General features: G+C 47.5%; 3 protein-coding genes across 3 annotated transcripts; 2 read left to right on the top strand and 1 right to left on the bottom strand.

Moving 5' to 3' along the window:
• Window positions 1-1,642: 1,642 nt before the first annotated feature.
• On the top strand, window positions 1,643-4,228 carry LOC109740420 (putative F-box/FBD/LRR-repeat protein At5g52460). The gene is made up of 3 exons (XM_020299480.4): window positions 1,643-2,837; window positions 2,938-3,081; window positions 3,337-4,228. Exons 1-3 carry the CDS (start codon window positions 1,749-1,751, stop codon window positions 3,910-3,912), a joined length of 1,809 nt encoding a protein of 602 aa, XP_020155069.1. The 5' UTR covers window positions 1,643-1,748; the 3' UTR covers window positions 3,913-4,228.
• Window positions 4,229-5,025: 797 nt separating this feature from the next.
• LOC109740421 (AP-4 complex subunit sigma) lies at window positions 5,026-8,675 on the bottom strand. The gene is made up of 4 exons (XM_020299481.4): window positions 8,403-8,675; window positions 8,125-8,211; window positions 5,566-5,634; window positions 5,026-5,480 (listed from the first exon to the last, which is right to left on the bottom strand). The coding sequence occupies exons 1-4, from the start codon at window positions 8,541-8,543 to the stop codon at window positions 5,346-5,348; spliced, it is 432 nt and encodes a 143-aa protein (XP_020155070.1). The 5' UTR covers window positions 8,544-8,675; the 3' UTR covers window positions 5,026-5,345.
• Window positions 8,676-9,190: 515 nt separating this feature from the next.
• LOC109740412 (uncharacterized) lies at window positions 9,191-10,885 on the top strand. Its single transcript, XM_020299468.2, has 2 exons — window positions 9,191-9,247; window positions 9,322-10,885. The coding sequence occupies exon 2, from the start codon at window positions 9,322-9,324 to the stop codon at window positions 9,961-9,963; it is 642 nt and encodes a 213-aa protein (XP_020155057.1). The 5' UTR covers window positions 9,191-9,247; the 3' UTR covers window positions 9,964-10,885.
• The last annotated feature ends 423 nt before the right edge of the window (window positions 10,886-11,308 follow it).

The following is an 11,308-nucleotide window of genomic DNA, read 5'->3' as shown; positions in this document are numbered from 1 at the left end:
GATAAATTTTTCTGGGGCTGTAACTTGGTGAGATGACCACTCAATGCACCCAGAGGCTGCCTGATTTTACTTGGAATTTTTGGAGAAGGTTTGGAATGAATTTCACCAAATTTGGCAAATCTGGTCCAAACTTGCAGCAAGTGTAGTTTGAAAATTTTGAGCTGAAGACCAGTGGATCTTCATGGTTCTAGGTTGAGGGTACAAAGGACCAGGGAGGAGAGTTGGTTTGGGGGCAAAAATCAAAACAGAAAATGGAGTTCCTTTGAAAATCTCCAAGAGCTAGAAGAGAAGACATAAATTTATTTGAATAGAATTTAAATGGAAAAAAACCACATGGGGAGGTTCAACTTGCTGGATTTGATGCAGATCATGATCCAAAGGTGAGGGAAGGGTTAGGAGAGAGGATTTGCACTAAGGTCATGGCAAGAAGGAATTGTTGAAAGTGGCAAAGGACTTTCCAAAAGCCATAGTGCAAAATTTCAAGGAGGTTTTCAAAAGTTAATTTCCCAAGTGAAAAGTATTTTGTCTTGAGTCCAAATGAAAAGCAAGAACCTCCAAGATCAAAGACAGATCTTGGGTGAATCCACATAAAACTTTTTCCATAAAGAAAAAAATATTTGAGAGGGAGAGTTCTCTTGAAGAAAAATTTAAATCACCTCCCTCAAGTCAAATAAAATCTTTTGAAAAATCCAAATAAAAACTTGGGTGTCACAATCCTGGTCTGTGCAGCTACATCCAAACCTATCCCACTCTGCTGAGCATGAGCTTCTCTTAATGCAACAGCTGCTTGAGGCTGCAACCCCTAATGCTACATGACAGGATGTGCGCACTCCTTCCATGCTTGCCAAGCAAATCAGCGCAGGATATTTTTACCGTCTGCTCTCTTTTCGGGGAGTCCGTTGTGTTTTTCATCATTGGGTATGGGACGTGCTGATCCCTCTGAAGCACAAAACCTTTCTCTGGCTGGCTTTTTGGGACAGACTCAACACCAGAAATAATATGGACAAAAAACTCTGGGTGACCGTTGCTCCAAGTGCAGATTGTGATCTCTGCCCCGCTTCAGAATCAATACATCACATAGTGCTGCGTTGCCGGGCGGCGTCGGCCCTCTGGCATTGGTTGCTCCTGACCCCTTTGGCATGCAGATCGACCAACATCATAGCCTTTGTTCAACAAGCTGCCTCTCAGCTAGAGATCAACCACAAATGGAATGTATCCTTTGCTGCATGTGCTATCACCCTCTGGCATGCGCGAAATGATCGTATCTTCAATTCACGCTCGTGGACGGACTCCTGCATAAGGTTCAACGCTGCGGATCTACTACGCCTCTGGTGCCACAGAGCCACAAAGCAGCAGGACAAGGATGATCTCATGTTTTGGAGCAATTTACTAGCTGGATAGTCCTTAGTCCTTCCCCTTGTGTTGCAATCTCTACCCCCCTTATCATATTTCCTCTCTTTTTTCGTGAAGTTGCACCACGGTGTACCTCACTAGCCTCATGTTATGTTACCCAGGCTACAGCCTGTTTTGAAATATAAGGGTGCCCCGCGCCTCCTTTTATCTTCAATTTTATTTTTGAAATTTTGGTTCACAAGTTCACAAGGCAGACCAAAAAGAGCATCGTACACCACCCACCCACACCCACTACCGCCAGTCCACCGCGGTCCACGGCATCCCACGCCAGTCCCCATTCGTTCAGCCTGCTCGCCTCGTGTCCGCCGACAAAACCCTAGCCGGCCTCCGCCGCCATGGACGCCGCCGCAGGTGAAGGAGGAGGAGGAGGATTTGCGAACTACGCCGAAATCGCGGCGCACTTCAACAATCTGGCATTGGCGGTCCTGTCCGCGCAGGACCGCATCGATTCCATCGTCCCCTACCTCATCTCCCTCCTGCCCCCACCCTTCGTCCCCGCGCCCGACGCCGACGACTCCTCCAACTCCGACGACGACCACTTCTCCCTCACCTCCTCCGACTCCGAGGACGGCGTCGCCGACGACCGGCCCGCTGCCGCTCAGACGGCGCAGGACGATGACGGCCGGGACCACATCAGCCGCCTACCGGACGACCTGCTCTCCAACATCATCTCCCGCCTCCCCACCAACGAAGCCGCACGCACCATGGTCCTCTCCACCCGCTGGCGCTGCGTGTGGGCGGCGACCCCGCTCCTCGTCGACGACGCTCACCTCAGGGCCGCCGACGGGCTCTGCGAGCTCCGCGCCGTCCGCGCCGTCTCCCGCTGCGTGGCCGCTCACCCGGGCCCCGTCCTCGCCGCGCGCGTCACCCGCCTCTCCTTCGACCAGCACGAGTACGCGCTTCAGCAACTGATTGCCAACCTTGCCGCGAGGAACATCCAGGACCTCATCCTCTTCAACCGCCCCTGGCCGCTCGACCTGCCGCTCCCCGGCGATATCCTCAGCTGCGCCTCCCTCACCCGCCTCTACATCGGTCTCTGGCGATGGCGCTTCCCAGACACGACCGCCAACTCGCCTGCCTTCCCCAACCTTCAGGAGCTCGGCCTTTTCCACACCATCATCGAGGACAGGGAAGTCGATCCCTTGCTCGCGCATTGCCCCAAGCTGAAGATCCTCTCCTTTGCCATGGCGTACAGCTTCCCTTCTTGCCTCCGCATCAGGTCCCGCAGCCTCCGTATCGTGGTCGAATGGCTATGCAGCGTCGATGAAGTCATCATAGAGGATGCACCCTGCCTGGAGCGCCTGTTCTTCGAAAGCTTTGCCGACCGGAGGCCCGTCAAGATTGTCCACGCGCCCCGGCTGGAGGTGCTCGGTTTCTTAGACCTCCAGCTCCATGCGCTTGAGATTGGCGGCATTGTGATCAGGGTAACTGCGTCTTCTAACTTATGTATCTGCACTTAACATTCACTACGGTATTGTGCTACCAAACAGATTTCTCATGTTGTTTAATTTGCCTCAATGGCAGGCTGGGATGAATGTGAGAGCTAGCGCCATGCTGCCAAGTTTGAAGATACTGGCTGTCAAGGTGCAATTTTCGCATGCCACGGAGGCTAAGATGCTGCACACTCTACTCCGATGCTTTCCTCACCTTCAGACGCTTCACGTCATGGTAGTATACGCGTCATATTGATATCTGTTCATCCCTTGTATCACTCCAGTACTACTTAGTTCATCCCTTATATCATCCCATTAGTTATGGATGCAAGTTGCGACTCAAGACGGTAATATGGATGGATATCAGCTTATTCCAGTACTAGTTGTTCAATATTGATAATGTAGATATCTGTTCTGGTACTTCTAATTGTAATTTGGTGCAATTTGAGGATTGATTTGCTAAACGCTGACATTGTTTTTCTTGGCTCAGTTCCAGTCCATTGGATCCAGGTCACCTGATAGTGTTGATCGTGCTGACTTCTGGCAGTCCTTGGGCACATGCGATTGCCTTGAATCTCATCTGGAGACGCTTGTCCTCCACGGCTTCCAGGGCCTTGAATGTGAGCAGCTGTTTGTCAGTTACATACTGGAGAAGGGGAAGGTGCTTAAGACCCTGAGCGTTGTTTGTGTTGACATTGAGGATGTAGGAGTAGAGGAAGGCCCTATCTCAGGTTCTGTTGATGAGAGCAATGTGTCATCTGGTGGAAGAAGTAGCGGTGATGATGTGGTAATGGAGGGAGGCCTGATGTCAGGTTCTGTTGATGAGGGCGATATATCATCAGGTGGAAGTAGTAGCAGTGATGATGTGGTAACAGAGGGAGGTCCGATGTCAGGTTCCATTGGTGAGGCCAATGCGCCATCAGTTGGAAGCAGTGGCAATGATATGATTTATTTTTGTCCGGCCGCCTCTTGCTGGAGCTTTCAGAACGCCATTGACTTGTCAGTGGAGGATCCTTTCTGCGTGTTGTTGAGGCAGGCCCGGATCACTTATGTTGCTGCGGAATGAGACGGTGTGCTAGTTTCTGTTTTTGATGATGGTGCTTATGATGGCCGTATTTTGACACTTCTCTAGGATGTCGTAGTTACTTGTTTCTTCATCATTTTGTGGTGAACTGAGAATGTAGACTGAGCCCATCGAGGCCTGGAAGCTAGTTTCACTAGTATGTTGCACTCTTGAGTTCTCTATTAGGGAGACTAGTAGGATTCTGAACTGTGGAAGCACCCTGGCTGCATATTGTTCGAGTCTTTACTTTTGGCCTGTATAAAAGTACCTATCAGATGCACAATCTATATCAACTGATATCCTGATGTTATTCCACGTTTTTTCCATTGCTGCTAAGTTGATAACTCTGCCTAGTTCCTGGAATGCAAACTGGTTTACTAACCCGATATTATTCATCTGTGCGACGAACCATACAAATGAGGTCGTTTTTTTGCTGATTCGGAAGCTATGGTGGGAAAAATCCGCGCATTTTCAGGCTGGGTTTGGAATTTGTGGCTGCCGTTGTTTTCCAAAACTATGCTTGCATTTACATTTGTATAAGCAACAAAGACATGGTGTGCTTACCTGTTTTTTTTTAAATTTTAGTAAGTAAGTTGGTGAACATTTTAAGGTACCACGAGTGTTTGTGTGGTGCTGTCACTTGCGTGTACCCTCGAACCTATGTTAGCTCCGAAAATGAATGAAAACTGGAGTAGTTTTGATCACTCTGGCTAATCAAAGACAAGGATACAGTCCGAGTGGGAAATGCCAATTGTTAAAAAATACAGTTTGGTTGCCCAGGCACGTTGGCTACTTGCCCAGATTCTCTGCTCAGGATTCAGGCAGGAGCAGCAACATAGCTGAGCTGCATTTGCCAACGTGAAAAGACAGCCGAGGCGAGCGTTGGAACTAAGTTTCCAGTGTTGCGCCCAGTCACCGACAGCCACTGGTGGTGCCATCTTCAGGCTCGATTCGCTGTCCCCGCCGACGGCATATCAGCGTCTGTGACCACTGACCAGGTTGCGACGGTGGCGGGGATCAGGCACACGTACAGCAAGGATATTCTGCAAAAATATGCTCAAGTGATCAAAGGGGTATCCCAACTCTCATCTGGTCCGCCCCCCTAACATCTGGTAGTTCTGGTTGAAAGTTTTCAGCTTATCATAAAATTCATGCAGTGACTCATGTTTCATGCGCAGCAGTTCCACCAAGTCTGTTAGAACAAGCAGCACGAGCAGTATTATTTTACAGAACTGTTGAAACAAGCACGAGGAGTAACAAGTAAAATGATCGGGTCTTCATTTTCAGCATTACAGGACATTTCACATTTTCCAGTCGGGTGAACACAATCACCCATACATACAGCAGTTGTTTGGCATTTCTCTTCACACAAAGGGGGAACCTATGGCAACGGAGGAGGCGGCTAAGCATCACCTAGACACTTTTGAGCTTGCTATTTACGAGGTTTTCTCCATGAGCTGGATGGGCGCCAATATGTTCTGTTTGCTCGTCTCCACGATGCAACCATTCATCACCATCTCTTCGAGCATGAAGTGGACTTTCTCCAGATGGAACATGATGTCAAGCTCACACTGGCACGACCGGGCGTATCATTAGCCATAATAATTATGTGAGTGTATCTTCACAATACTGAATCATTGGGGTATTTGAGCTTACCACGTTGCCAAAGTGGCGGTCCATGGTTTCCACCAGAAGATGTATGAATTCGAGGATGGCTAACTCATTCTGTCAAAATAGATGCAACTAAGATATTGTCAGCAGACTCAAGGTAGAGATACATAGGCAGAGCTGTCATCGTTCAGTATTGTTATTATCACAGATGCGGGAGAAATAACACCAATGAAGATGATATCTTTTGATGTAATTTATTTGCACCTTTTCGTTCAAATATGCAATAGTTATCACTACCAAATCGGGCAATCAAAGGATAATTCAATAGCAATATCATGGAATTCCTGAAGAAAGATGACCCAATTCACATATCTGTGCCAATGTGCAAATCTTACACTAACAGGTGTGCAGCGATGCAGTTCAATAACCAGGATATGGCTGTCTGCTTGTTTGGAACTAAGAGAGCTAATCGTAAAATCTTGTATGATACTTTGCGTAATAAGGTGTGACTGGTTGGGGTGTATGCGCTTGGACTGCCATACTGAGTCAGTGCAAAATCTTTCGCTTTTTTTTTCATTGCTAGGTTGGGTGTAGCGATGAACAAACCAGGCTAAACTCATGCAAAAAGTTGATCAGTGGTAGGCTAAACTAATGTTGCTATCTCAAGATTGTACATTTGTATAACTAAGTGGATTAGATTAACATAAGGTTATAAAAAAATTAAGACAAATTTAAAGCCATAAAAACATATCTATTTTGCTAACATATCTTGTAAATATACATGTGGCAACAAAAACACTATAGTACTCCCAACAAAACAATATCTCTCCAAACTCAGACTTCCCACATACAGGAACCAAACAACATCTCCTAGATGACCTCATCCTGTTCAAACTCATCCTCGTTACATTTTTGCAGCCAAGCTAGAATCAGCCATCCAACTAACCACACCCTAAATGTACACTTTTGAGATAACAACCTTAGGCAAGGCAAGAAAAGACCAGTGGATGTTGAATGGTTCACTGAGATCCTAGTAGTCCACAATTTTAATCCTACCATGAATCCGAGCTACAGAAGGAAATATATTTATCTGGAAAGAGTTCACAATACATTAGTACATTTATAGTTACTTCACCTCTATTTCCATTTCAGCATCCACCCAGTTTTCATCTGAAGGTAGTGTGTCATAATTTACTTCTCATTTCATTGCAGTTAGAATTCCATTGCTGTTTTTTTTTTGTCGAGTTAGTTCTGAGTTCTGCCGACACACTAGGATCCAATCGAGTTCTACAGGCACCATATAGAACATGCCATGAGTTGAGTTCTAAGGTATCAACTTAAGGATAAAGATTGGTCATTTTTCCCTAAGCAACTTAACAATCCTAGCTTGAATATTCACGTGGGGTGATTCTTCTAGTATATCTCTCATTCCAATGATTTCATTTCCTTGGGTTCAAGGCTTCTGTGCCGAGCCCACAGCGTGACATTCCACTATAAATTTTCAAAATAAAACTGCTGCCTTAAAGATCTAAGTTTCCTACCAAAGATATTTTGAAACATAGGATGGCAAGGGCCAAGCAAGTGTCAAATTCCCACTGATATATGTTCAATAAAATACTTCTAATCATCCCCCAAAGCTTTCGACCAATACATTTGTTCATCACGAGTGTCTTAGATTTTGTTTTTGGATTAAATGTGATCTCAGGAGATGTCCGCCAATTGATAGGGCATTGAACGGATGAGATGATTCCGCATTCTAATTTTGTGGAGGAACTTTTTAGGACGTCCTTGGGGAAATGCACAATCTGGTGGCTTTAGAAGCATGTGTTCAAGCTTGCAGTAAAGGACTTGATCTTGCTCGAGAAGGAAATGAAATTATTCAGCAAGCTAGCAAATGGAACCCTGAACTAGCTGCAGCATGTGAAGTATAGAAGGCGGTTTCCAGAAACTAGAAGGCGCCTGTTTTCACAATATAAAAAAGAAGGAAATGTTTGAATGTGCTGACAATGACATAAAACATATGCTATTGGCTTGGCCATCAAGAGCTCTTGCATAAAAAGGGTGTCCAAAATATGCTGCATAAGGGCAGGGAGCAACTACATCGGACGGCAAAGGAAGCATTTAACAACACGGTGATGGGGTCCACCACTCCAATGAGGGTACAGGTAGGAGTGTAATTTCGAAGACCAAGGTTGTTATTGATTTTTCCCTGCCATTTCCCCCCGTCGTAGCAATTAGCTTCTTTAGTCAATTTGTTGGGAGTTGTCCTGTTAGTTATACTGATCTGACGGTACCTTTTGGTAGCCCGCCTAACTTAACTTGCATTATGCAGTACTTTTGTCAAGTACACAGCATATACCCATTATAATTCCTTTCAATTGGCAAGGATTGCAAATGGAGAAGAAAAAAATAACAGTAGAATCACCCATTACCCTATCACGTGCAGATTAAGTTCCGTTTAGCAAAGCCAAATGATTAGTTAGAGCCGAGCGCACAACATGTTCTCCTGAATCGACTGCGTCTAGATTCGCTGAGACTATCTAATTGGTGATGCAATAAAGAAGCTATGAAGACGGGATACAAAAGTGCTGGCGGAATCCGCACCTCATCGTTGTCGACGCCGACGAGGAAGAAGAGAGAGGCGTAGCGCCTGTAGACGACCTTGTAGTTCCGGTGCTCCACGAAAGAGCACTGCATTGGCACAGAGTTCCCGTGAGACGGGCATGAAAATCGAGGTCAACAACAGCCCATCCTGATCCAGATCCACAGGAACGTCGTTCTTGATTCGGGTTCAGGACAAAGCCAGGGTTCTTGGATCCAGGAAAAGAAGAGGGGGGCGAACTACAGGTGCTGGATTCAGCTGGCGGGAGGGGGAGCAGTACCTGCTGGTCGGTGCGGGCGAGGCACTTGCGGACGATCTCGCCCTCGAGGGCGCGGCGCTCGTCGAGGGAGAGGTGCTCGTAGTACTGCGCCAGCCGCGTCTGCCCCTGCTTGTTCACCAGCAGCACGAACCGGATCCCCATCTCTCCGCCCTCCCCTTCCGATCGCTCCCCCTTCCCCTTCCGAAGCTTCTCTGTGTTGTTCCGAGGCTTCGTCTACCTCTTTCTATCGCCTCCTCTTTTGTTTAGGTTCTTTTGTGGAAGACAGCAATCGACCGAGATTAAAGCACGTCTAAGAGTGCCCTCACATTGGTCAAACTCTCAAAATAACTGCTTTTTTTGAGGGTTAAGGCCCAAACTTGACGCCGAACAGAACTCTCAAACCTTTTAACCCTTAAAAAAATTTGAAGGCTGCACCCTCATTTCCCCACTGGACCTGCACTAATGCAAATTGAGATGCAAAACTAAAGGTGCCTGCATTTCGGTCAACACACGTACGCGGGAGGGAATTTTCCCCCAACTGCCTCCCCTCCTCCTCCACCCGACCGGGAGCCGGCGCGCTTGATTCGGCCACCACCGCCGTCCCCCGTCGTCCCGCCTCCCCGCCGCGTCGCCGCCGTCCCCCACCGCCCCACCGCGCCCCGATTTGGCTGCTGCCCCGCCGCCCCGCCGGAGCCCGTCCCCGCCGTCTGCCTCCCCGCCCCGCCCGAGCCCGTCCCCGCCGTCCGCCTCCCCGCCCCGCCCGAGCCCGTCCCCGCCGTCGCGCCGTCCGCCCACCGCCCCCCGCCTCCCGCCTCCCGTCGCCCCGCCGCCCGAGCTCGACTTCGCCTCCGCCCGAGCCCGACTCGGTAAGTCTTTTTTCCTTCTATTTTTGTTGTTTCTTTTCCGTTGTTTAATTGCTTGTTTAATTTGTTGACAATAGATGGAGATGGACATGGATTCGATGTCAGATTTTTCCGATTGGTCGTCTTCGGACGATTCGGACATCGAGGAGCTGCTACAAGACGATGACATGGAGATGATGGTCGCCATTCTCGCCGTGAAAGATCTTGAGGACCGCAAGAAGCTGCTGGATCAGAGGAAGGGGTCGCAGATAGGGCGCCTTTGCATCGAGAGGAACCGCGCACTCGACCACGAGCAACTCATGCAAGACTACTTTGCAGAGGTACCGACATACCCACATCGCGTCTTCCGTAGAAGGTACCGCATGCGTCGTACTTTGTTTGAGAGAATCGTCAAAGATTGCGAGGCCAACTCGCATTATTTCACGCGTCGTAGAAATGCTGACGGCGCCATGGGATTTAGTGCATACCAGAAGATATCGGCTGCAATGCGGGTGCTCGCCTATGGCATACCCGCGGACTACTGTGACGAGTATCTTCGCATTGGCCAAGATACTACCACCGAGTCCGTGCGTAGGTTTGCCAAGATGGTCATCCGGTTGTATGGTGATTGGTATCTTCGGGCTCCCAATGAGGAAGATACAAAGAGGTTGATGGAGATAAATGAAAAAAGGGGATGGCCGGGCATGCTTGGTAGTCTAGATTGCATGCACTGGAAATAGAAAAATTGCCCAAAGGCATGGCATGGAATGTATTGCGGGAAAAGCAATGATCCTACCATTGTGCTTGAGGCCGTGGCATCGCAAGACTTATGGATTTGGCATGCATATTTTGGTTTGCCGGGAACACTCAATGACATCAATGTGCTTCAAAGGCCCCCTTTATTTGCAAGACTAGCTTCAGGTGATGCTCCAACTTGCAATTACAAGGTCATGGACAATGAGTACACAATGGGATACTATCTCACCAATGGCATTTATCCTGAGTGGGCAACACTTGTCAAGTCCATTAAAGAGAAGAGAGGGATGCCCTTACCCCAAAAAGAAGCTAATTTCACGAGGGCACAAGAATCAGCCCGCAAAGACATTGAGAGAGCTTTTGGTGTTTTGCAAGCAAGATTTGCCATTGTTCGGGGTCCAACTCGTTTTTGGGACAAGAAAACCCTTGTGAACATCATGAAGTGTTGTGTCATTCTACACAACATGATACTCGAGGATGGGAGGGGGTTAAACTTGCCATGTTTCTATGACAATGTTGGTACCCGAGTGCAACCGGAGAGGAACCCCGATCGCATTCAAGCTTTCCTTCAAACACGTCGGAAATTGAAAATGCCAACACTCATACCCAGCTCCGCAATGATCTGGTCGAGCACCACTGGCAGCTGCTTGGCCGTCGCCAATGATGGACTATTTGATTCAAACATGTCCTATTTGATTCCATGTCTATTTGTGATACAAACATTGTTGTAAGGGATCTTTGTTTTACTTTTCTATGTACTATTTGATTCAAACATTGTTGTACTAAGTAGAATGATTGTTGTGAGCTTGAAACAATTATTTGATGTTGTAATCATAACTAGAATAATTATTTGTTGTTGATTATTGTTATGTTTGTTGTATGGAATTTTGTTGAAATAGTTGTTGTCCTGTTTTGAAGGTTTGAAGGCCGGGGCGCAGATCAGTGCCCTCAAACCAACCCTCAAAACAGAATATTCTGTTTTGAGGGTTGGTTTGAGGGCACTGATCTGCGCCAGGGATTTTCGGCCTTCAAAACGACATTTTCTCAGCCCTCAAATTGGTTTTGAAGGTTGAGTTTTTGAGGGCTCTGTTAGACATGCTCTTAAACAACTCTCAATCAAGTCGCGTAATATTAAAAAATTAATAAAAATATTGCGTTGTATTTAAGTCTCAGTCGACTGAGATTTAACAACATAGTTATAAAATAAGGTTACGTTTAACATGAATAGGTCTGTATAAATGATTCCTGACGGTCGGCCAGCTAGAATTTGGGCTGGTCGCACGTCATCCGGGTCGCACTTGCCACATAGGTGTGGGGCCTGCGCCACCG

This window comes from Aegilops tauschii, chromosome 6 (genome assembly GCF_002575655.3).
Source record: "Aegilops tauschii subsp. strangulata cultivar AL8/78 chromosome 6, Aet v6.0, whole genome shotgun sequence".
Classification (NCBI taxonomy): Eukaryota; Viridiplantae; Streptophyta; class Magnoliopsida; order Poales; family Poaceae; genus Aegilops; species Aegilops tauschii.
Note: the sequence above shows the minus strand (reverse complement) of the source record. Positions and strands in the feature narration are given on the sequence as shown.

What these genes read in the sequence shown, in the direction of transcription:
- LOC109740421 (XM_020299481.4), bottom strand. Translation starts at nt 8,543, where the DNA reads ATGGGGATCCGGTTCGTGCTGCTGGTGAACAAGCAGGGGCAGACGCGG. An exon ending in TCGCCCGCACCGACCAGCAG is followed by an intron (nt 8,212 to 8,402) that starts GTACTGCTCCCC and finishes GTGCCAATGCAG; the next exon opens with TGCTCTTTCGTGGAGCACCG. An exon ending in TCGGCGTCGACAACGATGAG is followed by an intron (nt 5,635 to 8,124) that starts GTGCGGATTCCG and finishes CTATTTTGACAG; the next exon opens with AATGAGTTAGCCATCCTCGA.
- LOC109740412 (XM_020299468.2), top strand. Translation starts at nt 9,322, where the DNA reads ATGGAGATGGACATGGATTCGATGTCAGATTTTTCCGATTGGTCGTCT.
- LOC109740420 (XM_020299480.4), top strand. Translation starts at nt 1,749, where the DNA reads ATGGACGCCGCCGCAGGTGAAGGAGGAGGAGGAGGATTTGCGAACTAC. An exon ending in TTGGCGGCATTGTGATCAGG is followed by an intron (nt 2,838 to 2,937) that starts GTAACTGCGTCT and finishes CCTCAATGGCAG; the next exon opens with GCTGGGATGAATGTGAGAGC. An exon ending in TTCAGACGCTTCACGTCATG is followed by an intron (nt 3,082 to 3,336) that starts GTAGTATACGCG and finishes TTCTTGGCTCAG; the next exon opens with TTCCAGTCCATTGGATCCAG.